The 26,506-nt window shown below is 54.2% G+C and overlaps 2 protein-coding genes across 2 annotated transcripts in view; both read left to right on the top strand.

The window, feature by feature from the left end:
- Morn1 (MORN repeat containing 1) overlaps positions 1-18,782 on the top strand; it is a 30,094-nt gene extending 11,312 nt beyond the window's left edge. The window contains exons 7-11 of the mRNA XM_051171566.1: positions 3,116-3,212; positions 3,968-4,078; positions 9,106-9,229; positions 9,705-9,877; positions 18,603-18,782. Of these exons, the coding sequence (XP_051027523.1) occupies positions 3,116-3,212; positions 3,968-4,078; positions 9,106-9,229; positions 9,705-9,877; positions 18,603-18,631 (534 nt within the window). The 3' untranslated portion in view covers positions 18,632-18,782. The remainder of the gene's footprint in view (positions 1-3,115; positions 3,213-3,967; positions 4,079-9,105; positions 9,230-9,704; positions 9,878-18,602) is intronic.
- A 3,736-nt stretch (positions 18,783-22,518) lies between these two features.
- On the top strand, positions 22,519-25,917 carry LOC127211595 (MORN repeat-containing protein 1-like). Its single transcript, XM_051171565.1, has 3 exons — positions 22,519-22,666; positions 25,334-25,467; positions 25,552-25,917. The coding sequence occupies exons 1-3, from the start codon at positions 22,627-22,629 to the stop codon at positions 25,633-25,635; spliced, it is 258 nt and encodes an 85-aa protein (XP_051027522.1). The 5' UTR covers positions 22,519-22,626; the 3' UTR covers positions 25,636-25,917.
- The last annotated feature ends 589 nt before the right edge of the window (positions 25,918-26,506 follow it).

The following is a 26,506-nucleotide window of genomic DNA, read 5'->3' on the forward strand; positions in this document are numbered from 1 at the left end:
GTGGTCTGCAGCTGTGGAGGAACATCACAAACGTGGTCTGCAGCCGTGGCGGGGCATCACAAACGTGGTCTGCAGCTGTGGCAGGACATCACAAATGTGGTCTGCAGCCATGGCGGGACATCACAAACGTGGTCTGCAGCTGTGGCGGGACATCACAGATGTGGTCTGCAGCCATGGCGGAACATCACAGATGTGGTCTGCAGCCATGGCGGAACATCACAAACGTGGTCTGCAGCCGTGGCGGGACATCACAAACGTGGTCTGCAGCTGTGGCAGAGCAGTAAGACTGAGCTTCACTTTGGGGTCACAGAACAGACTGCTACCCCATTGTCCTGGGTAGCCTTCTCCTGATAGTGCCTCCTTGTTGGCTGTGTGTTTGCTTAGTTCTGGTGCACCCTAAACAACTCCTCTCTGGCAGGCTATATCATCATGGTCACCCTTTTCTGTCCTGTCATACACATCCATCCTCCCCTGGGTGTCAGGCAGCAGCTGGGCAGAGAGGAGAGAGCAGGTGTCTCTGGCTCCTGGGGCTTTGTGGTGGCAGTGTGGTGCCCAGCTCCAGCTCCTGATAGCTGAGACTCCCTGACTGGTCCCACACTGAGTAGTACCTGGGCAGCCCTCAAGCTTCTCTGGAGATTCAGAGAGGGAGGCCCAGGGGGAAGCCTCAGACCAGGGCCTGCCCAGTTGCCTCCTTGATCTGCTTCATTCACAGGGACACCACGGGAGGGGTGTCATGTGCAGGAGCCTGCCCAACGCTCTAGGAGCTACGACAGTTTAATGATAGGCATCTATTCCTGATCTGGGTGCAAACGGCCAAATACAGGATTTATGATATCGCTCAGGCAAGCCCAGAGGGTAGTGTCTTTAGTCTCTTGAACACATCTGTATCGTCCAAGTGCTGTCCCGAAGCCAGGAACACCAAGCTCCAGCTCTTATCATTGGCTCTGATTCTAGCATGCAGCCCATTGGCCACCCACCTTGGGGACTATGCTGTTGGCTGAGCTGGAGATGCTAGGAAGTGGCTGGCTGAGAGGCTCCTGTGGCAGAACAGTGCCACCCATGTCTCCTCACTCACCACTGGCCAGGCCATTGGCCTTGCTGGCAGGCACCTCCACATCACCCTGTGTTTATCTTTGTCGGTGCCTGGGCACTCCTTTCTCGCCACGTCCTTCCATGGCAACCACCCCACAAGCAGGCACCCGGCCACATGCCCTGACCTGCCCATGGCCCCTCCTCCTCTCTTTCTGAAAGCCCACGCCGGCACTTTCCAGAAGCCCATGTGGGCATGGTGAGCAAAAAGGGAAAACTGCTGTTCCTTCTCCTACAGCTCAGAGCCTGGGACACATCTGGAAGTCCATCAGCCAGAGCCCAGGCGGCCCCTCCTGTAGTACCTGCCCACTCAGAACGTCTATCACCAGCCACGTGTGCTGTTGCCAACCTTGAGGGTATTGGAACAGGAAGGAAAAAGGTTGGATACAGAGAGGACAGCCGTCACCGGAGGGGGTGGGAATGCTCCTAGGAAGAAGCCAGTAAACTGAAGACTGCCCTGCCTGACGTGGCATCTGAGTTCTCACGGTAGAGAAAGCCGGGCCAGGCGAGGGCCCTGTGCCGGCGGGGTCACCTCCCAGGCTCCCAAGCAGGGCCCCCAAGGCCTCACTGTACTCGGTGCAGCCTGCTATCTCGACCCTCCTAGCCCTCCTGCGTCCCGCTCTGCAATGACGAGGAAGGTGAAGTGGATACTCTCAGCACAAGACTGTGGGATCAAGCAAAGGGGTGGGGTGAATGTCGTCTTCTGGGGTTGTCATTGTCAACTGAGCACCCAGCATCAACACTCCAGGAATGCAGTGGCTGGATAGCCTTGGGATTGTGGGAACCCCTGCACTGTCCCAGGGTTTGACATTGCAGTGCTGGAGGAGTGGGGCCACCCCCAAGGCACCTGGAGCCTCTCTCTCGGGGGTGACAATGGCTCCATCCACATCCCAGAGGGGCTTGTACCCTGGGGTGAGCAGCCAGGCCTGCCCATGTGCTCCACAGCTGCCTGCTGACCTCTCAGCTGAAGGGGCCCCTAGGGCAACCTGTTGTCTGTGAGTGACACATAGAGAGAGGCATGAGTTTTCAGGGCCTGTGTCTACGAGCAGCTACTCCCCGCCACATAGCCAGAGGCCTCTGTTTGTACACCTCTCTTGAGGTCCAGCCAGCCATCATGTAGTCAGCGGCCCGTAGACAGCTTCCTTCCAGGCTGTAGGCACTCTGAGCCCACTGGGTAGGGTTGCAACCTTCTCACCATCTTTGTGGCCAGCAGGCACCCACCGTTCACCCCTCAGTGCTGCTCAGCCTGAGTGAACCCTACTGCCCAGTTTCCTATTCTGCCCAGTGCTCCCCTCCCATCAGGAACCGTGTGGGAGCCCCAGCTGCACATAGGGCGTGGGGGGTCCAGGACAGAGTAGGGTATTTGAAGAGTGGCTGGCGCCAAGCCTATTGTTAGCTGATGTTCCCCAATACAAGCAGTTCATAATAAAAAATAAAACACCATTTTGACCTTGAAATTTTCTATGGACCTGATCCTGCTGCTGTTTTACACAATTGCTTGGGAATCCAGGTATAGTACGGAGGAGGAATGTGGAGAGTGGCACCCCACCCCCACCCTGAGGGGGGTGTGTGCACGTGTATGTGTGTGTGTGCGCGCGTGCATGTGTGCGCGTGTGCGTGTGTGTGTGTGTTTGTGTGTGTGTTTTGTGTATTTTAACTGCCTTTTTGTATAAAAGCTCTGGGCGTCAGAACAACCCACCTTGGTCCTGGCCGCATTGTAGTCACAGGTTCAGGTCTCCTCATGATCGACTAAGTGCCACATCTTTGTACTAGGAGCCTTGGAAAGTGAGCCTGTTCAATGTTTTCTCTGCATGGTGTGTGCTGTGCCTTTGTTCCCCCTCTTTCCTGGCGTCATTAAAATTCAAGGGGAGAACACTTAGCAAAGCAAATTGGATCCCTCCTAACAAAGTGCAGTGCCTCACCACCAAAGGAAAGGCTTCGTTAGCCTCACAGCCCTGGGGTTCCTGTAGTGAAGGGCCCTGGGCCCTTGGAGCCGCCCTCTTAGGGGACCTTGTTCTCTCTGCAGGGGCAGTGGCATAGCGATGTCTTCAGTGGGCTTGGCACCTTGGCCCACTGCTCTGGAGTGACCTACTGTGGGATGTTCATTAATGGCCACCCAGCAGGTAGGTGTTCCCAGCCACCCTGAGGTCCTTAAGGGCTCCGGGTATGTGTTGTATCCCAGGTGGCTCTGGGCAGCCACATGGGATATGGTGGACCAAGCTGGGGTGGAGTGGAACACAACACCCCATCCTTTACAGGAGAAGCAAATTCTGGTTGATTTCTATGCAGATCTTGGACCCAAGGAGTTGTGCTCTAAGCAGGACCTCTCACTTATGGGCCCTCTCAGCTACAGCCCCCCACTGCCAGTGTTCCCCGACCCACAGTTCCTCTGAGCCATAGATACTTCCTAGTCATCGGGCCTCTCAGCCCCAGGATTTTGGAGTTTCTCAGACAAGCTATGCTGACCTGACACACCCCCTCCCCTTAAATCACTGCTGCTGCCCTGTGTGGCCTCTATCAGGCTCTTTTGAGAGCACTACACTCTGGCATGGCTGCAGAGTGATCGGTGCCCGCGTGGCTTGGTCTGGCATGGCTGCAGAGTGATCGGTGCCCGCGTGGCTTGGTCTGGCATGGCTGCAGAGTGATCGGTGCCTGCGTGGCTTGGTACCTTCCTGCCCATTATTTGCTCCCATGTTCTTTCTAGCGGCCTTTCCTTGACTTGGGACAGAGGTGCCATCCCAGGGTGGGCCTAGCCAGGGACAACTTTCAGCCAACCTAGCTGTGCCTCAGCCCCAGCAGCAGGGCAGCTTGGTAGCCCCTCTACCTGGAGGCCTCAGGTGCCACTGCTGCAACCACTAATGCCCTCCTCTGCCCCCAGCACAGGCTAAGAAGATTGTGGTTCTGGGCCCAGAGGTACTGGAAGTGGTCCAAGGAGCTCCCTTCACACTGAACGTGCAGCTGCAGGAAGACAATGGGCAAGTTGCCAGGAGTAAGTGTCTTCAAGGTGATGACCCTGTTCCCCAGAAGAAGTGGGCTGCAGGCCCTTAAGTAGAGCAAACTGGTAAGGTGCTCAGGTTGCTCCTGAGATAACATTGCAGAGGTCCCTGCAGCCTGGTGCCTGGTGTAAGACCATCACACGGAGGCAGTCTTGTGTGTGTGTGCCCAGGTATATATGTGTGCATGGAGAGGCGTGTGCACACATGAACATGTGTTTCAGCACATGCAAACCCTCACTCAGAGACTAGTGTGCCTTGTATAGAGCAGAGAAGATTAAAAAAAAAAAAAAAAAAAAGATATGGTCAGCTTAGCTGAGCAGGTCAGCATGGACCAAACAGGCTCCCATTTCTCCTTTAGGGTAATCAGATTTCCTTCTTGGGTGAATGTCCTAAACCCCTATCCACATCAGTTCCCAGTATTTGGTAATTCCCCCACGTTCAGTGTGCCATCGAGAAAGTCACAGTGCATACATGGACTGGAGCGATGCCTCAGGAGTCAAGAATGCAGACTGCTTCTGCAAAGGACCCAAGCTCCCTTCATAGTACCCACACAGGGTGACTCAGAACCACCTGTAGCTTAGCTTGGGTCAGGGAATGGGGGTCTGTATCTCTGGCTTCCATGGGCACCTGTGCTCGTGTACACACAGACACACATACATGCCCATAATTAAAATATGTATTAAGTTGGCTTAGTAACTTTATTAAGGTATCATTTACGTGCCATTAACCTCAGTATTAAATGGTTGCATAATATCTTTTTAAAAAAATTACATGTGTATGTGTGTGCTGCGCGTCCCTGTGTGGACATATGCACATGCATGCAGGTGCCCACGGAGGCCAGAAGAGGGTATCAGATCCCGTGAAACTGGAGTCCAGATGGTTGTGAGCCGCCCAGTGTAGGAACCAAACTCAGGGTCTCGGTAAGAGCAGTATGTGCCCTTAACCGCGGAGCCATCTCTCCCGCCGCCCCCTTTTCTATTTCTTGAGACAGGGCCTCATTTAGTGCAGGCTGGCCTCAGACTCAATATGTAGCTGAGGCCAGCCTTGAGCTGATCCTCCAGGCTCTGCCTCCCAAGAGCTGAGATTACAGGCATGTGCAGTTGTGCCCAGCTAGATCCCATGATCTCTAGTGGATCTGTGGCCGCCACCTCATCACAGTGCCTTCTCGGAACACTTCCGGGCCTCTAGAATGATCCCTCGGTCCTGTTTCCAGCCTTGTGCCCACTCAAGTCCCTGATTCATCTCCTGCCTCTGGATTTGTCTCCTGACCATTTCAGAAAGTGGAGTCATGTCACAGACATGGTCCTTCGCTTGCTTCCTACTTGTATGGTGTTCTGCGATGCAGTGTGTGTCGGCCTCATCCTCCATACTGATCACTAGCATCCTGTTGCCCAGATAGGCCACACCTGATTGCCTCGTGTTGGGACCGATGACAGCGACAGTGCTGCTGACACACAGATTTTCATTTCTCGTGTATACCTGCAGGCAGCACAGCAGCATCATATGGTCCATGTGTTTAAACTGTCAAAGAAGCTCCCGGGCCTATGAAGTGTCTCAACATGTAAAGATGTTTGCTACCAAAGCTGAGATCCAGAGTTCAGCCCTCAGGGCCCTCATGAAGAAAGGGAGAACTGGCTCCATCAGTTGTCCTCTCACTGTAGGTCTGTGGTGTGGACATGTGTGCACTCAAGTTCACACGTGCGCTCTCACACACACACAAAGATAAATAAATAAATATGATAACTACACCTTCCCATGTGGCAGCGTCCTCTTGCAGTCTCCCAGAAGAGTGTCAGGTCCTGCCAGCCTTCTCCTGCCAGCACTGGGTGCTCTCTGGAGCAGTGCTGCTGTTTTGAAGTTAAAGCAGCTTACCTCCCTGCTTCCCTCCCACTTTCCCTCCCTCCCTCCCTCCTTCCCTCCCCTCCTTCCCTCCCTCCTTCCCTCCCACCTTCCCTCCCTCCCTCCCTCCTTCCCTCCCCTCCTTCCCTCCCTCCCTCCCTCCCCCCCTCCTTCTCCACCTTCTTCTTTTTCTTCTTCTGGTTTTTTGAGACAGGGTCTCTGTGTAGTCCTGGCTGTCATGCACTCACTTTGTAGACCAGGCTGGCCTCGAACTCACAGCGACCCACCTGCCTCTGCCTCCTGAGTGCTGGGATTAAAGGCGTGTGCCGCCACACTTGGGTTAGCATAATTATTAGTGCAGTAGATGCAGACTCCCTGTGGTGTTTTTGTTTTGTTGTTCTCATTGGTCCCAGCAGTCTCCTTCCATCAGGCTGGGCAGCAAGCACACACCTTTGCCTGCTGAGCCATCGTGCTGGCCCCTCTTCGGGTCTCCATCTGGTACCATCTTTTCATGGCCTCGGCCTGCAACGAAGCTGCCGGTTGGTGTCTGGAAGCACCTTGGCTTGCTTTGCCTTTGAGAGGCACTTGAGGTGGCTCCCCAGCCGCAGAGTTCTGCCTCTTCCTCAGTGTCACTGCTCCATCATCTGCACTTGCACTGATGCATCTGCGTCCATGGACTCCAGTTTCACCACATTAGGAAAAATTTCAGCCATTATTTCTCCCAGTGGTCTCTCCATTGCTCTGTTTTATTTCCCATGTGTGAGATTGCTAGAAATTGCCCCACTGTTTGTTTGCAGACTCCTTCCTTCTCTGTTTTCTTTTCTTTCTTTCTTTTTTCTTTTTGTTCTGCATTTGATTTATTTTTTCGAGCAGGGGTTCTCTGTGTAGCCTTGGCTGTTCTGGACTCACTTTGTGGATTATGCCAGCCTCAAACTCACAGCAATCCACCTGCCTCTGCCTCCCGAGTGCTGGGATTAAAGGCGTGAGCCACCACGCCCAGCCTGTTTTGTTTTTGAGGACTTCCTAGCTGCTTTCTCGGGCTCACAGTCTTCCCTTCTGCTTCAGTTAATCTGTCGTGCATCTTGTCCAGGGCCACGCGCCACTCACGTCCAGGGGACTTTTTGCTTTGTTCTCTGTAACTCCCAGGCTCTTTCTGTGTATCCCTGGCTGGTCTGGACTTCACAGCAGACCCTCCTGCCTCTCTTCCGTGAGTGCTAGGACTGCAGAAATGAGCCACAGTGCCTCACAGCATCATAGCTTTCATCTCTTGTTACTTTCTTACCTCCTGTGTTTCTACTCTCACTGATGAGCAGGAGAACACAGCTGTTCTTGATCCCCAATGTCAGTTTTGCGACAGTATCAAGCTCCCTCTGTAGTTGAGCACATCACGGAGCTCCTGATCATCCTGCCTCCACTGCTCAAAGCGCTGGGATTACAGCCTGGGTTGTAATAAATGTCCTTTTGTCCCCAGTAGTTAATTCTAGCACCTGGGTCAGTTGCACCTAATGTGCTTTTCTCCTCGTTACTCACCACACTTCTCTGCATTCTTTGCTGGCCTGGTAATCTTTGGTTTAATGCCAGACATTGTAAATTTTACTTTGTTGGATGCCAGATATTTTCGTATTCCTATTATAATCCAGCTTTTGTTCTGAAGCAGATCTAAGTTACGTGGAAAGTGCTTATTCCTTTAGGCCCTGTTTTCATGGTTTGTCACAGAGGTCTGAGGAGGATACACCATCCAGTGCCAGCTGCTCTTCAGCATTGCAGCCGGTCTCCTGTGGTGGCTGCGTCTTTGCATCTAGGCTAGTAGAGACAAGCCATCCCCAGGCCGATGAGCCCTAGACTGCTTAGCTTTCCTCAGAGACGGGTTCTCTGTGTAGTCTCTGATGTACTGGACTCACTTTGTAGACCAGGCTGGCCTAGAACTCACACAGATCCACCTGCCTCTGCCTCCCAAGTGCTGGGATTAAAGGTGTGTGCCACTGCACCCGGCCCCTTAGTTCTATCTTAACCTTGTGGGGTCTTTCTGCATGTGTGTCCTAAGCTGTGCGCTGATGTCCCTGAGCCTTGTAACTCCAGAGGCTCTCTTCCCTCCTTCCCCGTATTTCCAGTTCTTTTTCTTCAGCTGAGAGGGTTCTCTGGGAAGCACCTGGGGGTCTGAGCCGACCCTCTTTGCTGCTACTCCAGTCAGAGCCCACTGGGGTCTGCCGCTGTCTAGGGCTTTCCCAAGTCCCCTGTGAGACTGGAGACTCACCCCAGATGTCTGTGTCAGGTCCAAGAGTCCAGGACTGTCACTCCACCCCATCACACCCCTGCCCAGCACTGGCAGCCATCCTCCTGCCTCACCACACCCAAGATGTTCCCCGTGCATTAGGCAACCCTTGTCTTCGATGGGCTCTCCAGGTGTGGCCATGTGCCCAGCTCCACCACTTCCACCTGCCACAGAAGGGCCCAGTAGGCCTGTGGCTCAGAGAAGACAGTGCTGTCTACTCCGCAGGCCCTGTGCTCTGGAGCCACCTGCACCTGGGGTACCAGGCTGGTCAGCATGTGTGTCCACTCAGAGATGCTTTCTAGGTATCAGCTGAGTACCTGGCCCTGTATTAGTGGCTGGGGAGGTAACAGTGGAGGCTGAGCTACAGCTTACGGCCAAGCTGGTGGACAAACAGAACGAGCAACTGACGAGCCTGGGGCAAGCTGTAGCATGAGCAGTGACCCATGAGCTGGCTAGGGGGACCCTCCCAGAGAATGAAGGCAATTGGCCAGTGCAGGAGGGGCTTCAGGGATCCAAGGCCCAGAGCTGAAGAGCCAGTGTCCAGACTCCAGGTGAAGGAGCAGAGGCAGAAAATGAAGCACGAAGCCCCAGGAGGAGACTTGTGCCAGGCACTCCTCCCAGGAAGGCAACACAGGGACCCTCTAAGAGACTAGCCAAGAGGCAAGTGGACCGCTGTGAGTTCAAGGCCAGCCTGGTCTACAAAGTGAGTCCTGGATAACCAAGGCTATTACACAGCGAGACCCTCTCTCAAAAAAACAAAAAGAGAGAGAGACAGACTAGCCAAAGGTGAACGTGGTCACACTCAGTTACAAGTGGGACAGCACAGGCGCCCTTCACCCTGACCCACCTTCAGTGTGGGGCCCAGATCCCGCTGGCCAGTACAAGTCTCTCCATTTCTTCCTTTGGAAGGTGAGAGTGGCCGGGTCCTGAAGATCTCAGCAGGAGTCAGATACGTGCAACTCCCAGCGTACTCTGAGGTCAGCTTCTTCAAGATGGATGAAGACCACATGGAGACACCCATCCAGACACCATTGTAAGGATGACACATTCCCCCGGGGCCACCTCTGAGGGGATGAGACTCCAGAGCTGTCCCTAGGTCTCTCTTGACCATGTTCCCATGTGGTACAGCTGGGGCAGGCCTGGGACACCGTGACAACCAGCTAGACTTTGAAAGGTAGAAACAGAAGCAGGTGGATGAGGGCTGGAGGGAGCCACATGCCGAGTCATCACCAGATGCGGGGAGCAGAGGGGAACCCACCGGCTGGTTCTTCTTTGGCCTTAGTTAGACCTAGCTCAGCAGCATTAGGGTGACCCACACAACCATCTTAAGTAGCCCACGTCCAGGGTTAGGGCCAGGACATACACAGAGTGTGGGCTGCCTCATCCCTGCTCCTGCCTGCCCCAGCCCCTTAGCCCCCTGACCTGTTGTTCCCCAGCCCTGCCACTGTGGTCTTGCTGCCACACTGTGGTCTTGCTGCCACACTGTGGTCTTGTTGCCTCCTTCCTAGTGGGTTCCAGTGCATTTCCTATCCTCTATCCATGCCCCAGTCCTGGGTGCTGGAGCCCGGGTCTACTGTGGAGGGTGCCAGAGATGACCTGCTACTCTCCAAGAGAGACTCAGAGCCAGTGCTGGACTCAGGAGCCTTCCATGGCCAGGGAGACACCCCCAGCATTGTGCCAGGTGAGTGGGCCATGTCAGCAGTCGGGGGTGCAAGGTGACCATGTACTCAGGACCTGGCTCAGTGGTCCTGCGAGAAACACTGAGGCTCAGGGCACTAAGCCCGTGCTGGAGCTGCTGACCACAGGGAGCAGATGTAACCTCCTTCCCAAGGCCAAAGGAGAGCTGGCCTTCCTGTCCTGGCTTACCACACGAGTCCAGCAGCTCTCTACATAGCCCTGTCTGTCCTGGAACTCGCTTTGTAGACCAGGCTGGCCAAAAACTCAGAGACCTGCCTGGCTCCGCCTTCCGGGTGCTGGGGTTAAAGGATGTGCGCCATCACTGCCTGGCTCTGCTTCCTGAGTGCTGGGGTTAAAGGCGTGCGCCATCACTGCCTGGCCTCTTAGACTCTTAGCAGGAGCAAGAAAGTTCAGGAAAAGGGTATCTTTCCGGCAAAAGCACTTCCCTTGTGTTTAGGACCCTTTGTGGACTCTCTGGCTTGGGACTGATAGCCAGGGTCCCGACCTGAGCCTCCAGCACTGGGACCCACGCTCTCTGGCTCTCAGGTACAGTGGGCAAGCTGTAGCTCAGTGGTCCTCAACCTTCCTAACGCTGTGACTCTTTTTTTTTTTTTTTTTTTTTTTTGGTTTTTCGAGACAGGGTTTCTCTATGTAGCCTTGGCTGTCCTGGACTCGTTCTGTAGACCAGGCTGGCCTCGAACTCACAGCGATCCGCCTGCCTCTGCCTCCCGAGTGCTGGGATTAAAGGCGTGTTGCCACCACGCCCGGCTCACTGTGACTCTTTAATACAGTCCCTCATGTTGTGATAACACCCAACCATAAAATTATTTCTGTTGCGACTTCATAGCTGTAATTTTGTCACTGTTATGAATTGTAGTGTAAACATCTGATATGTGACCCCTGTGTACGGGTCACTTACCCTCAAAGGGGCCACAACCCACATGTTGAGAACTGCTTCTCCAGGTGATAAGAAAGGCAGAGCAGAGTGCTAGAAAAGTGTGGCACACCCAGGCCTGAAGCCGAGGGCAGGTGGTGTAGTGTGGGGCTGGGAACCTCATGGCTCTCGACAGCTCGTGGGTAAGCCTGGGTTAGTGCTGCTCAGCTAGTTGATGTGGCGTGGGGCTGAGAGCCTCATAGGTCTCTACAGCTCCTGTGTAAGCCTGGATAGTTAGTGCTGCTCGGCTAGTTAGTTTGCTAGTTGATTTTTTTTTTAAAGTAAGTTTGTTTGTTTTTAATTAGTTCACTTTACATCCCAATTGTAGCCCCCTCCCTGGTCTCCTCCTAGGCCCTCCCCCCCCCCACTCCTCCCCTGTTAGTTGACTTTTGAGGCAGCGTCTTGCTATGCAGCCCACCCAGCCATCTTCCTCCTGCCTCGGCTTCTCTAGTGCCAGGATTGTGGATATGTGCCACCATCCCTAGCGAAAGCCAGGGTCTGACAGAACATGTCTGGTCACCACCAGCGTGCCTCAGACATGCCTATCCCACCTGCCTGCGGCTTCACTATGGCTGCCAGTGTGAGCCAGAGTCCTCCCCTCACCCTTTGTCCTTGCAAACCCCACACAGCCCCAAGGAGAGCCGGGATCACCAGGTGGCTGTCCAGTCAAGGGAACACCCTGCAGCTTCCGTTTAGGCAAACTCCTACTCCTGACACCACTCCCTCACAGAGCCCTCCCCCACTTCTTCACCTTCCCCCCACCCCACCCCTCACCCCAATCTTTCCTTGCCTTTTGCCTGTCTCTGCCTTTCAGCCCAAAAAAAAAAAAAAAAAAAAAAAAAAAAAGGTTCAAGCCGGCATTAGGCAGGGACGACCCCTCCCTCCCTGGATCCTTGCTCCTTCAGATGGCCTAGCCTCTCCACAGGATAGAGCTTTCTATACACTGACCTCTGCCCCTTCTGCCCATCCTGGCTGGACAGCCTATGGCTCCCAGCATGCCTCACTCACCCTCTTTCCAGGTCTCTCCTGACCTCAGCTTAGGCTCTTCACACACTGTTGCATCTGCTGGTGGTACCTAAGCTCTCCTGAGCCTCCTAAGGTTCATCCCCGGCCTGCTGGGGCCCTGTGTCCATGGCCCTCCAAGGCCCTCCTGGCAGTTACAAAACTCTCTGCAGTTTTGTTATTCACATGGTAGAAGAGGGACAAAAAGGACAGTGGTAAGGTGGCAGTTCCAAGTCTCAGTAGCACAGATATTTGGGGTACTGGCCCCTCACTCCCCAGAAATCCTGCCAGCTTTTTGTCAGAAGTCTTTGCCGGGGCAGCAACATTTCTGACAAGAAGAGGACTGTCTAAACAGCCATCTTGACACCACAGCAAAGGCTGCAGATCCTCCCATGTAAAACAAAGGCTGGGGTGGGGGCTCATATTCTTTCCTTATGGGCAAGCTGTAGGCTCCAGAAGACAGCCAGAGTAGTACGCCAGTGAGCAGAGGCTGTGCTGATTTGGCCTGGGGGCCAGCAGATCCAGGGGGCCCGGGAGGCAGCTGGGTCCATCTCCCCCTTCGTCTGCCTCCACCTCAGCCACAGGAGCAATTTCATGCTGCATTGGCAGAATAGTTCTCATATTTCTGCATAAAAATACTCACTGGGCGCCACGCCTTCTGCTCTGAGAGACTTTCAGAGCCAAATACTGCCGTCTCAATGAAAACCAGCCCCCAGAATTCAGAGCTCGCTCTGTGCTGCTGCCGTGCCGCCCTGTCTCCTGCAGGCAGCTCCACGGTGTGGCTCAGCGTCTGGTCATTGTGGTGATGCTATCATAGGACAGCCTGAGACGAGGTCACCAAGGGGCACAGGGCCCCACGGGTCCTCAGCACACCCAGTGGTAAATAAAGGAGCCAGGCCCAGGTTCCTTCTGAGACCTGTGAGGTATCTGTCACCTTGGGGCTCTCAGGCACTTAGGAAGCCACATGGAGCATGGCTGTCCTTTCAGAAGAACCCCTGAAGTCTGATATGGACCTTGGTCATTCTAGGCTAATACTCTGCCCCTGCTCTACCTCCCTGGTCACTGTTCTCTGTTGGGAGCTCCTGGGGGCTGGCCAGTACCTCGGGACCCAGCTGTGAGAGCCTGGACCGCCATTTGCCTGTGTTCCTAACTGGACTCTGCTTATTCTGTAAAAAGGGGTCAGCAGCCTCCATAGGCCACATGGAAAGCCGCTGCACCCCTCCCCACCCCACGTGGGAGGCTCAGGGAGGGTGGGCCCACTGAAATCCAGACTGAACTAAGGTCAGACCAAGGGTCAGGGAAGCAGCTTTCTGCTCATTTCTACCTTTCTTGCCCAAGAGTCTCATGAATGGGTAAATCTTTCTTTTTGCTCTGTGTGCCCACCTGTCTCTCAGCAGGCGGGATGAAGGCCCCTGGGTTCGCAGTTTTAGGCCCTTGGTCCCCACTGGGAGCTGAGCTGTTTGCTGAGCAATAGCCACGTGATCCCGCCCTTCTCTCGTCCCTTCAGTCCGACTCACTGATCCAGTTAAACTGCGGTCCCTCTCCCAGCAGAACATCAGAGCTGATTTTTCTTCTCCGCTCCTGTCCCTGAGTCTGCCCTGGGCCCAGTGACAAGGGCAGCTGACTCCTCTACCCCAGTGAGCCCAGCAGTACTTTCAGGGACCCCACCCAGCACCTCTAGTTTTCTCCTCTGGCCTTGAGACCCCTCTGGCCATGTGCCCACTACAGAAGTTTAACTGTCCTGGGCAAAAGCAAAGTCCGAAAGAGAAACCCTCAACCAGAGTGATGAAGGCCCCTTATCCAGGCTCAGGCCAGGACCTAGGTGGAGGACCTGCCTCCGGCTTCTCCCATCCCTGTGGCTGCGCAGAGAGCCCTCCGTGAGCTAGCAGGAGGGAGGCATCTGGGAAGGCTGTGTCCAGAGACTCCAGCCAAAGCCGTCGTATTGTGTAAGGGAAAAGCGGACCGGGGCTACGTCCTTAGAGTGGACATCAGTATTTACAAACAAACAGAAACTCTGAGCATCTTGCTCTTCCGCCTGGCATGGTCCCTCTGCTGTCTCACTAGGTCCCTGGTGCCAGCATCCTCCCTTCTAGGCAGATCCTTGCCAAGGGCCTGTGAGGCCTCCTCAGGCCCCATAGTTGGGAGTGCTCTGTGAAGGACGAGGGCAGCTATACAGCAAGAGCTGCGAGACTGGAGGCAGCCAGGGCTCTGTGGGCGAGGATGTCCTGACTACACGTCTGGTTGTCTCAGAAACTGTCCACTCACCTCACAGCCTAGGCTAGAGCTTCCATCTACACAAGTCACTAAAGAGCAGGGCAGAGAGACAAGAACCCAAAGAGCTCTCCTCAGTAGCCATTAGCTCAGCAGAGGACCTGAGGTGAAGGGAACCAAAAGCTGCATGGCTCTTGTTCCTGCTGAGGCTCTTTAGGACGATGCTCCTGCGAAGGGGCGCGCGAGACGCCAGCACAAGCCGCACGCACAGGTCTTGCACACCAGGCACCAATCACAGCCGGAGACAAGGTGCTCTTCCTGCTTCTTACCTCACTCTCGGCTGACCAGACAGAGGTGGCTGACCTGTACTCCTGACAAATGTGGCTTCGCTCTGAGTAGGGTGGGTGCCTAGGATGAGATCTGGCTGCTTTTAGTAATGACACAGTGATAACTTCAGTCCCACTGGTGTTTGCTTCTCCCTCACACAGGAGCCCAGGGGCAGGAGCAGGTCTGTCACCAGTCACCCCACCCCACCCCCGCTTCTGTCTTATTCCGCTTCTGTGTCATATTTGTTTACCATGTCGTGATCTTAGAATGCTGTGCCAGCTTCAGATAGCATGCTAAGTTTTGTTAGGCAGGAAGGAGAAAATATGAGGGACAGAGTTTGGTTACACAGCCATGTACCAGGTCCCATGGAGGTTAGGCTCCATTGTCATCTCTGCCAAGTAGGAATTCCATCAAGGTACACCATACGTGCTGCATACATAGATGGGTATCAGAGGGGGTCCCCAGTACCACTTCAGGCACAGACCATGCCTCCACTCTGCATCTGTGACAAAGGCTGTCCCACTGTGACCACCAAAGCCCTTCAGCCCAGGGTCACTCACGTTAGAGCTAGAGGAACAAGCCACCTAGCCCCAGGGGACAACGTGCTCACCCAACCTCCTGTTTTGCACCTTTGGGTACCGAGGAGTTTCCGTTTGGGGCAAACTAGCTGAGAGGGTCAGGCTGCCCTGAGGAGGAGACTCTGGAGCGAAATGGAGAGCGCACATGAGTCACAGCTGGAATGACTGCAGAGCGGGAGGTGGCGCACACTTCAAAGCAATCATCAGTGTCTCAACGTGTTCCTGAAGCCCGAGGCCGACAGCCAAGGTAGAGAGGAAGTCCCATCTCCAAGGCAGAGACAGCCCCACCCCTCTGAGACAAGTGGCACCCCACTTGTCCAACTCCAGCTCCGCCGGAGAGGAAGATAACAGAGTTGAATGTGACACCGTAGCCTCGAAAGGACTAGACACTGCTTGCTGGCAGTAGGACCTTCCGGAGGCCTCGTCCGCTGGGTGGAGGCTGCTGATCCCCCCAGAGCTCGCTGCCCATGAAGGAGAATACAGCCCAGCCCCTCCATCCATCTGCAGGCAGACTTCTCACCTATCCAGCCACCAGGTCACTGAGGCCACTAGGTGCTGCCCCTCCTGCCAGGCATCGCTGGCCTTGGCCCACCATGCCTCCTTGGTCTGGGATTCCAGATAATTCAAAAAAAAACAAACCCTCCAAAAAACCTTGTTTCCACTTTACACAAATAAGTAAAATGAAGAGACAAAATGGACTCTGCTCCAGAGGCCTAATGCAGTCACAGGTAACTGCAAAGTGCGCCGCTTCCTTATTCTGTTGGTATGAAATATTTCAGCTGTTTTAATTGTTTTTAAGTCTCCAGCAGACTACTTGCATTTGGATGAGCAGAAGCGACAATTCCTAGGCGTGGACTATTGCCAGATATTCCAAGTCCTATTTTGGATAAATTACAGCACCCAGATTTCAGCAACAAAGCACATTGATTTTTACATTCAAAGGGCCTGTTATATTTAGTCTCCTAACCTTTTGTAATCCCACCCACAGCTTGAAGCACAGAGCCCTTTGTGTTCCTAGTTCTCCGTGGGGCGTCTGCCTCGCCCCGCAATTTGGGCCCATTGACTCATGAGGCAGGTGTGGAAGACTGCGGGTGGACGCTGCCGGCTCAGGCTGGTGACTGCAGGGTGGATGAGGTGGGCTCTGGGCTCTACAGCTCAGACAGTCCCTTGCGAATTAGTTTTGGGAACCTGAAGAGCCCGTGCAGTAAGACAAGGATACGACAAGGCCACGTTTCTTTTCTTTCTTCTTCTTCTTCTTCTTCTTCTTCTTCTTCTTCTTCTTCTTCTTCTTCAATATACAAAACTGTCCTGCTGAAGGTTTTCAATTGGTCTGAAAGATTTCTCATTTTCATTTGTTGGACAAAGGATTTCCCATTTTCATCGAATTTAATCTATGAAGAGTCAACTTATTGTGTGACAATTTTAAAAGCCAAGGTGCCCTTTGCAGCTAATTCTGTCTTGCCAATAACGTGGCAGAATGTTTAGCAGAGAATTTCTGGAAAATTCATTGCCTCAGAGGGTGACCCTGCATTTTAATATTAACGGTCTGTGGTTAATTACCGCAGGATAGCCTGGGAGAGCCACATTTCTAAAGTGGCGTTTGTACTGTACATCCTTTTGTAAGGAATTATTATAAGACGGAATGTCCCAGAAAATACAGCAAGGAAAGATAGGATAAGAGTGGGCGTTTGCTCAGATGTCAGGTGTCTCAGGGGTTTGTGGGGTGTTCGCTCCCCCCATGTTACTCCTGAGCAAGTTCAGTCTGCAGTTTGACATTCAGGGTGGGTTTGTGAGGTGTGTGCCCCTCCGTGTTACCCCTGAGCAAGTTCAGTCTGCTGTTGCCTGACATGCAGGGTGGGTGTAGGAAGAGGACCCCTTCCTTCCTTGAGGTCCAGCTCTCCCTCCGGCAAAACTGCTCCTTTGCCTTTTGAGTAAAGCTGACTGTCTCCCACTCCTTCCTCTAGGACTTTCTAATTTTCAAAGATTCTCTCTCTTCATATATAAAAGGGGCTTCATTCTATTTTTGTCTCTGCTTGTGGGAGGAAGATGTGTCCATGCCATGGCATAGATGTGGAAGGCAGAGGACAACTGTCCTGAGTCAGCGCTCTCCTCCCACGCCATGCTTCCAGGGGATGAAGCTCAGGTGAGGCAGCGAAACATCTCTGCCTGCTGAGCCATCTTGCCAGCTCCTACGGGGCTCTTCAGTTTTCTTCTCCCTTCCTGTCCCGAGCAAACCAGCCCTAACATAAGTAAGTCTGAGTACTTAGGGTTTACCTGGGGTCCATGAAGGATGCTGAGGACACAAAAGACGGGCCCTAAGTGGCATAAAGGAGGTTCGCTGTGAGGAATGGCCTGAGCCTTAGAGGTTGGGGAAGCTCTGTGAAGACCGAGGTGGTTACAGAGTCAAAGACATTAGGCTAGGTCCAGTGAGTCCCTGCCTCAAGAGGCCTGAGGCAAGAGGTCAGATATGGAAAACGAGACCCTCAGAAGCCATAGAGTGTTTAGAGTACAGCACCTAGAAAGGCAAATATAAAAGTAGATATAGGCCGGGCGTGGGGCGCACGCCTTTAATCCCAGCACTCAGGAGGCAGAGGCAGGTGGATCGCTGTGAGTCTACAAAGTGAGTCCAGGACAGCCAAGGCCACACAGAGAAACCCTGTCTCGAAAAAAAAATTTTTTTTAAAGTGGATATAGATAGTGTTTGCACACTTATGTACAGCTGGGGATGTGAGCAGCCCCCACCCCAGCAACAGAGAGCAGGCATGGCACATGGCACCGGATCTTCACACACTGCCTTCATGAGCACCAGAGTGTAGAGACGAGGCCCCGCAGAGCTGGGTGGGAGCTCCAGCCACCGGGGGAAAGAGACAATTCGGGGCATTTAAATGAAGACCCTGAAGGAGAGGCCACTGAACAGCGTGTGCCTGAACCTGGAGCAGCACGTCTAGGATGCCATGTAAGTCTAATGGCGTGTGACACTTTATGTGGCTTTGAAGCCAGAGTCCAAGGGGAAGGGAGAGAGATAGTGCCACTGTAGCCAAACCCCAGAGTGGACCTTCTAGGTAGCTTTGCAGAATTCTCACTCCATCTGGGCTTGGGAGCAAATGCGTAGTAGGATCTGTGACGGACAGACTCCCCCAGAAGGCCTGGAACTTTCCCCAGTCCCAGGGTCACAGCGGCCAGGGAAAGGCAAAGGCCTCTGCCCTTGAGCGCCTGTCATGGGCAGGCTTTTGTGAATTGCGGTGGAAGAGAGATTTGGTAGGAAAGCCATAAAGTAATTAATTGCAAGCCCTGCTGTCTGCTGTGTCTACAGCTGTCTGTAGACTTGAGACATTTTATCTTGATGTACTTTTGCTGTACTGGGGATAGAAGCCAGGGCCCTGCAAACACCAGCGCTGAGCCCCACCCCTAGTTCCCGTAAAGAAAGAAAAGACTTTCCTGCCTTCCTACCTGCTGTCTCCTAAGAGAGTGCGTGGTTGTTGGATGGGTTTGTGCAGCACCCTGATGCCAGGACGGAGCTTGCAGCCCTAGCAGCCCTTTTGTGCCCATCCTCCCGAGTACCAGGAATTCTGCTGGCCACTGTAGCAGAGTCCACAATGGGGCACCCCTGGGCTGCCTTATCCACGTTAGAGGAGCCAGTACTCCCCACCCACCTTCAGCCCTACTTTTTTTTTAAGGTGGACATCTGAATCCCCCACAGCTCTGAGAACCAGAAGGCCTCCCTACCACTGCTAGAAAGGAAACGGTGACAGGCTCTACAGACGTGCAGGCCTCCTGGGGCAGCAACTCAAGGTAGAGTGCATGGGCCAATGGCCCTTTCCAGAGGACACAGCTGCAATGGACAAAGTGCATCTTAAATGGTAGATGGTCACCTGTGCTCCTGCCATCCTCTGCTGACAATGCCAACACTAAAACCATTCAGGGACATACACACACACACACACACATACACACATACACACACACACACACACATACACAGAGAGAGAGACAGACAGACAGAGACAGAGAGAGACAGGGACAGAGAGACAGAGAGCAAGCATGGCCTACTCAATGGAGGAAGGGCAGAGGAGTGGCAGACCTTGGCAGAGGTGACAGGGACAGACCCTCCAGATCAGGGTCTGTCTTCAAGGGAACACCAGCTCCTTGTAGTTCCCTGACCTTCAGGCCTGCAGCTGTCACCTCTGCCCTCACAGGTGATCCTTAGTGCTAAGGTCACCTTCTCCTCGGACTTTGGGCTGTTCTAAACGCCCTCCACCAGACAAGCAGCCTCGAAGACAGCTTTGTTGTTTCGTTTTGTTTTTTAAAACAGGCTCCATGAGCCAGGTGGTGACGGCATACACCTTTAACCCCAGCAGTCAGGAGACAGACAGGTGAGTCTCTTGAGTTCGAGGCCAACCTGCTCTACAGAGTGAGTTCCAGGTCAGCCAGGGCTACACAGAGAAACCCTGTCTCAGCACGCCCCCTTCCCCTGCCAAAACAAAAACCAAAAAAACCCAGGGTCTGTGAGGTCCTGGCTGTCCTGGAACTCACATATGTAGACTAGGCTGACCTTAAACTCACAGAGATCTGCCTGCCTCTGGCTCCTAAAGTGTGTGCTGTCATACCCAGCTTCAAGGACAGTGCTGGTGGGAGTGAGAAAGAAAAGCCAAGCCAACAAGAACCACCTGTGGCAGCTTCAACAGCTGGCTCCCATCTGGCCTGCTGGTCCCCTGAACGCAGGACCCCTTGAGGGTGAGCCTTCTTACCTACTCTGTGACTGCTGGCGTGAGTTTGGCCTGAGTAGGAACCACAACCGCTCATAATCATTGTGGCCTTGACCCAGGGCCAGGGCCCTCGTGTGAGTTTCTGCTCACCCAAGGTGCCCTGGTCTTGAGGACTTCTGTGTATCCGTCCTGCCCAGGGACATAAAGGCCTCATGCTCCAGGCAACAGTCACTCCGGATGGAACAGAATTTCAGGAGGGTTTATAGCCGCCTGCTTTTCCACACTTGCTACCCTGCGGCCCTGGACAGCTGCTGCCTCTGAGTGGAGCTGCTTGCAGAAGATGAAAAGCAATCAGGAACCCCAGATAAACAGGCAGCTGGGAACCCCATCCTAGCTCCCCGTGGCCTGGGGCCCTTCCAGCATCCCCACAGGGCCTGCTGCTGTCCCAGTGGCCCAGCCTTGCTGTTTCGCTGTATACAAACAGCTTGGCTGGGGAGAGCCTCCTGAAGGCGAGGAGTGGGCGGGGGTGTCAGAAACAGACTCAGAAAGAACCTCGAATTAGCCCAAGTCTTGGAAACTTGCCAGCAGCAGCACGCTGGCTTCCCTGTTCCAAGGCAGTTCTGACACAGAGCTCCAGAAGGCAAGCATGGAGCAGCCGCGTGCCTGAGGCTGCGAGTTTCACAAAGGAGTTTCCAACTAGCTTAGGTGTGGCACAGAGCGTGGGCTCTTCAGAAAAGAAACCACGTGAGGCAGGCTGTGGTTCCTGCCTATTACCTCAGCCCTTGGGAGGCTGTGATGGGATTGTTGTGAGTTCAAGGCTGGCTGGGACTACATAGTTCTAGACCAGCCTGGACTATATAATGAGACCTTGCCTTACATTTTTTTTTTTTAAGCCTCCATATAGAATCCAAACAGACAGCACACTCCAGTGCGCACGCTCTGGACCCCAAGGCAAGCGAGTGTGGGAAACAGGGTCCTTTCTCCACACTTCAGAAAGCAGAGACGACATCTACCCTGGGCCCCTCTTGGCAGACGAGTGTGGGGTGGAGTAAAGGTGGGCTTTGCACAGCCACAGTGCTCTACTGAGCAGCCATAATGCTACGCCTCCCTGGGCTCCCAGAGCCACCACTGCCCACCAGGGAAAACAGATAAGGCTGAGTGGTGGGATTACAGGCATTTTCTACCATGACCAGTCTGAATTATTTATTTATTGCTATGTATACAGTGTTCTGCCTGCAGGTACACCTGCAGGTCAGAAGAGGGTGCCAGATCTCACTATAGATGGCTGTGAGCCACCATGTGGTTGCTGGGAATTGAACTCAGGACCTTTGGAAGAGCAGCCAGTGCTCTTAACCTCTGAGCCATCTCTCCAGCCTCCCTTTTCACATCTGGGCGGACAGAACGTACCAGTAAGACCTGACAGAACCTTCAGATCCTTGCCCCAGTGACCTGGTTCCCTCCAGAGTTTCTTCAAACCCCCCCCACACAAAATAGTGCCGTCTGCTGGAGACCAAGAGTTCAGCACCTGAGACCCATCCCGGAGCCTGCGTGCTTAGGCCTGTCCCCCACTTGTAATAGGGCAGCGAGTGATCCCTGGGTGTGTGAGAAGCCTTTGTAAGGCTGTGGTCCTGGGGCCTCCGGGTGCTGCTCAGGGTTGAGTCATTTCAGCTGGCCCATGGAAAGGCTAAGCAATGAGTATTGAGGGCTGGAGGGCTGTATGCTGGGGAGGCCTGTGTGGAGATGAGGCACTGCTGCCCATAGTTCTAAGGGTGGACCCTCTGTCAGCTGATAGCAGACCCCCCCCCCCCAGGTTAGCCAAAGCCCATGGCACGGCCGAAAGAACAAGAGCAGGCCTAGATGCACAGGGCAGACATGCTGACGGAATAGAAACTCTCACCTGGACACCTGGGCACTTCTCAAAGCCCAGGCTGCCTGCCTGGCCCTCGGCAGCACACAGAGCTACCTGAGGTGACCTTTAGGTGGTTGCTCCACCGTTAACCCGCCCAGGCACCGCGCTGCTCCTTGGCTAATGGAGTGCACACTGGAGACTAATGCACTGTGTCTGGTCACCTCCAGGCGACTCCATCCCATCCCCTCAGGGTTAGTAACGCTTGATTTTTCAAATTCACTTAAATGAAGTATTTCAGCCTAGGGCTGTGCTCCTCCTGGCGAGTCCTGGGCCCAGCGCGGCTGTTTCACGGGTGAGACAAGTCCTCTCAATCTTGTTTATCCCTGCAGTTTCTCTGCCTTCTGCCTCGGTGTCCTACACAGGTGATTAGGGAGTCTAATTGGTTTGCCTGTAAAAAGATAATTAATTGGTATATTGGTATTTCCTTCAAGAGAGGTCAGGCTGCCCGCTCTGATCCCTGTAGAGCCTCCTGTCTCCAGAGCCCCCTCCAATGAGGCAGCCCAGCAACCTTCATCTTGCTGATAAAGCCATAATTGCCATCAACACTGACATAGGCCTTAGGGTTGGTGCCCAGAGATTAACAGTCCCATTTGTGGGCTCCTTGGTTGGGGGAAGTGGCGACTGTACCTACCAGGGTGAGAGAGCCTCCAAAACTGTATCAGGAAGAGTCATAGAGCACTTGATGGCTTCAGGAAGAGCCATAGAGCACTTGGTGGCTACAGTGCTAACTTCCTGCTGGGAAGCTCCTGCCCAGAACTGAGGAAAGAGGGAAAATCCCCACAGGTGGGGGGTGGGGTCATGTGCAGCGTTGGATACCTCTCCTCTCCCTTGTGACCCTAGGGGCCGGCAGTGGCCGGAAGACAGGCACTTCTATTGACAGCGCTGTTCCCCTATCTGATAGTGGCTTATCGCTCCTCCGCAGTAAGATCTTAAGCCTTTCGGAGGCTCTTGCAGCCTTTAGCCTTTATCTGTCTCATGGCTCAGCCTGATAGGACAAGTTTGCTGACAGGGTGGACACAGTGAGAGTGGCGCCCCGGGGCCAACAAGCAGGAGGCCAGATGCAGCACAGCCAGCGAGATCCGGGAGATGCAAGGCAGCGGGAGAAAATTGGTCACGACAGCCTCAGGTACTCCTTTAGACAGTACATGCAGGAAGATGGAGAGGGAACAGATAACCCTAGGGACACACGAGGTGGCCGGTGAGAGAGGCCCTAGGGGTGTCTGAAGAAGGAGCCTCGGGGTGCAGAGGGGAAGGGCTCGGTCAGAGGATGAGGAGATACTTGCTCTCTGGCACCCTAGCAGAGCTGAGGGCATGACCCCACAAGGCATACAGAGCCCTTGGAGGATCAGGGCAACCACCTCAGGGTCCCAGCAAATGGTCTGAAACAGTTTTATGCTGGGGGTGAGAAATGAGTCACAGGGTAGATTGGGGGCAGAGAGCCCGAGTGGGACCATCCCAGCCGTCCCCCTGCACACAGTAGTGGCCTGGACTCCAGCCTGGGACTACAGAGTTGGCCATGGAGTAGAGCAGGAAGAGGAGCAGGGACCACCAGCTGGGGGGAGGGTATCTGTCTGCCAAGTGGGGGGATGCGAATTAGGTTTGGGTGCCCAGGTGCTTGTTGGCTGCAGCATTGTGGGTACCCTGGGACAGCAGGAAGCTGTGCACCTGTTCTCTCAGGAAGAGTTGGGGCCCCTCTGGGTGAGTGTGACACTTACCTACCTCCATGAGAAGTGAGAGGGGTCTGGGCAGAAGAAAAGAGGCCAACTTATAGGAGAGGCCCAGCAGCAGGGCCTGGCACAGAGAGATGACAGTGTAGGATAAGTGACAGTCACCCTGAAGCTGGGGTGTAGAGGGTACTGGCCGTATTGGGTCTTCATCTGCTATAGATAAGCCATGACAGAGGCACGTCTGTCCCTGGGTGGTGGCACTGTGAGTCAGTTTCACATCATGTTTCTAGCAAGAGCCCTCAGCAAGGCCTTCTCCAGCCGGCAAGCCTTCCAAGTGGCTCCTTTCCTCGAGGGAAGCCACATGCAAGTGGGTGTCTATTGCCCTTTCCCCCAGTCAAGAGTCTCCCCTAACCTAAGAGCTCTGACCAGATACACACAGGCTTAGTATAAGGGGAGCAGCTGGCGGCCTTGGGTGGCCTGTCTGGACACTGTCCCTGTCCCTCAGAGCAGAGGCCTGCTGAGTGAGCAGTCTGTGACTCCGCGGGGATCAAAGAGGGAAGCAAAGACTTCTGTCACTTGCGATGACAAGGGTTTGGGCCATCAGACAGCCTCATTCTTGGAGTGTGGGGGGAGGTCTGCCGCACATCCAGATGGCCTCAAGTGCCAAGCTTGTGTGGACTGAGGAGCCAGGCTTCTGTGTCATCTTCCCATGCAGCTGTGTGTCACGTGTCATCGCCGAGGCTCCCATTTACCCTGTCAGAACCTCCATTTCCCAGCAACAACATGGCAGCAGTGATGGCCTTTACTTCATGAGGTCATCAGATATGACCACAGATGAGTGGCACCAAGCAGATGCTCTGTAGGTGCCAGCTGCAGTGATTTCTGGAGAAGTCCTTCAACAGTGTGGCTAGACCCTGCCATCAGAAATTCTTGCTGGGTCTTTTACCTACTCCACTTCCTGGAATTGGTGCCTGGCAAGTCGGTACCGTTATGGTGAGGGGCTAGAGTCACCCTAAGTGGGCACAAGCCTTTGAGGCATGAGACCGGTTTCTCTGTGGAGCCCTGGCTGACACTCTGGTGCCCATAGGCCACATGGTCTCCCAGTGTGCAGAGAGCTGGAAAGCCTGTTGTCAGCACTGCAGTTCCAGAGCATTGCCCGGGACATCAGCAGTGCGAGACACGGGGCTGCGGGGAAGGACGGCAGCTAAGGAATGTCCTTGCATAAGAAGAAGGTTTTTATTAATGTACCATAAGACAAAATTAATACACCTCTGAGAGGAATAATTCCCCCACCTGTAATTTGGAGATACTTGAGAGGCCCAGCTCATGTACACCCAGACTCTGAGGAAGGGACATTAATGTCTTTAGCCCCGGGGTCCTGTTTAGCACACAGATGAGATTCCTCCATTCACCATTGTCCCACCAAGGAGCCAGCCCCAAGAGCTGAGCATGGGGTCCCACCTGAAGACCCCTAATGACATTGGCCCAGACTGTACCCCTCTCCCAGGACCCCACACAAGTGCTACCCTCTGCTCTACCCTTGTCCCCCTGCCTTTGCTGTGTTAGCTTTTTGTGAAACACCCCACATCTCTGCAGCTTGTGACCTGAGGCTGCTGTTTTAGTCAGAGCCTCCCCCTGGAGAGCTCCCCAGTCCTCTGGCTCTCAAGGGCTGTGTCTCTTCCCCAGTAAGGAGCCCTTCAGGGACAGGGCCATTGGCAGGCCTCTGGAGCCTGGTCCTACAGGAAAGTGGGCTGTAGTGTGCACATGCGTTTTGGGGGGTACCATCTGCTCACTCTGACCTGCCCACACCACTGTTCACACTGCCTGCTGTGGACTCCTCTTCCCATACATGCCCTCACACACACTGTCCCACCCGCTCTGCCCTGTCCTTGTTGCCTGGTCCAAATTCCTTCTGTCTGCCCTGCCATGTCTACTGCTATCTCCTGTTCTCCACATGCCTCCGCCTTGGCCTGGCTCAGAGAAATGCCCAGGACAAAGGTTCATCCCCAGCCAGGCTCCATGCTGTGGCACCTGCCCACTTGCCTAGTGGCAGGGAAACACTCCCAATGCTCAAGGTTCACAGGCCCTCTCTTCGTTTTATTTTTCCGGGGGAATCTTCTGCGCAGCCAGGAGATATGAGCCCTGCTGTCCTGCAGCCTGTCAGCGAGTGAAGCAAGGCTGTGCTGAGTTTGTGAACATCCTCCTCGGACCCCCTCCCCTTGGGATGCAGCCCTTTCTGTTCCTGCCCAGCATGCCTGAGGTAGGGTCTGAGGCCACAGGGGGACCCTTTCTTACCACCGCTATGCGTCTCTGAACCTTCTTTCTCCTTCTGCCTCACCCCTAGAAGGCTGGCAACAGGCCCAAAGGTGGCCAGAGTCCCCAGGAGGTGCTCCCCACTGCCCAGGAACCTCTAAAAGGCACCAGGTAAGAAGTGGGGTCTGCCACGGACAAGCCCTGGGCCCTGGCCTTTGTCAAACATGTGCCGTAGCCAGGCCATGGTGGCTCACGCCTTTAAACCCAGCACTTGGGAAGCAGAGGCAGGCAGATCTCCGTGAGTTTGAGGCCAGCCTGGTCTACAAAGTGAGTCAAGGACAGCCAGGACTAGACAAAGAAACCCTGTCTCGAAAAACCAGACCAAACAAACAAAAAAGACATGTGCCTTAGCTGCCTCTAGGCTTTCAACTCAAAGGGCACCATGGTGAGGGGGTCTGTGAGCTGATGGCCAGGAGGAGTTGTAGGACGCCTAGGAACGCAGAGCACTTGCTTGGAGCCTGCCGCCAGAGAATGAGCTGCTGAGCCCAGCACCTGTGTCTCTATGGCTAACGAACTCACCCAGTCAGGCTTTCTTTCTGCAAACCCTGCACCCCAACACCAGGTGGAGCCCCAGGAGGCCTGGTGGCTGTGGCCGAGGAAAGGCTCCAGGCCCCTCAGAGGTGGTGGATAACCCTCAGCAGTGGAGAGACACACAGGGCAGTTTCGGGGTACAATAGGGACCATTGGTGGGAGTGGGGCAGTAACAGAATATGGATGCGCTCTCTCAACATTCCACACCAGGCTTGGGCTGTGGGCACGCCCACTCGGCTGCTGTAACTAGCCCCGTTTCATAGCAGAGGAAACTGAGGTATGGGGCTTACCATCGGCGATGTCTCTTCTAAATCAAGTCTGCGTTTTGTCTGACAAATCATAGGGCTGCTTGTCATAGTGGGAGGGAGAGAGACAGCTCGGCTGCTGACTCAGGAGGATGTGGCAGCCAGCTCCATGCTCACTCCTCCAGCACCTATGAGCCACGGGCATGGTAG

This window comes from Acomys russatus, chromosome 29 (assembly GCF_903995435.1).
Source record: "Acomys russatus chromosome 29, mAcoRus1.1, whole genome shotgun sequence".
NCBI lineage: Eukaryota > Metazoa > Chordata > Mammalia > Rodentia > Muridae > Acomys > Acomys russatus.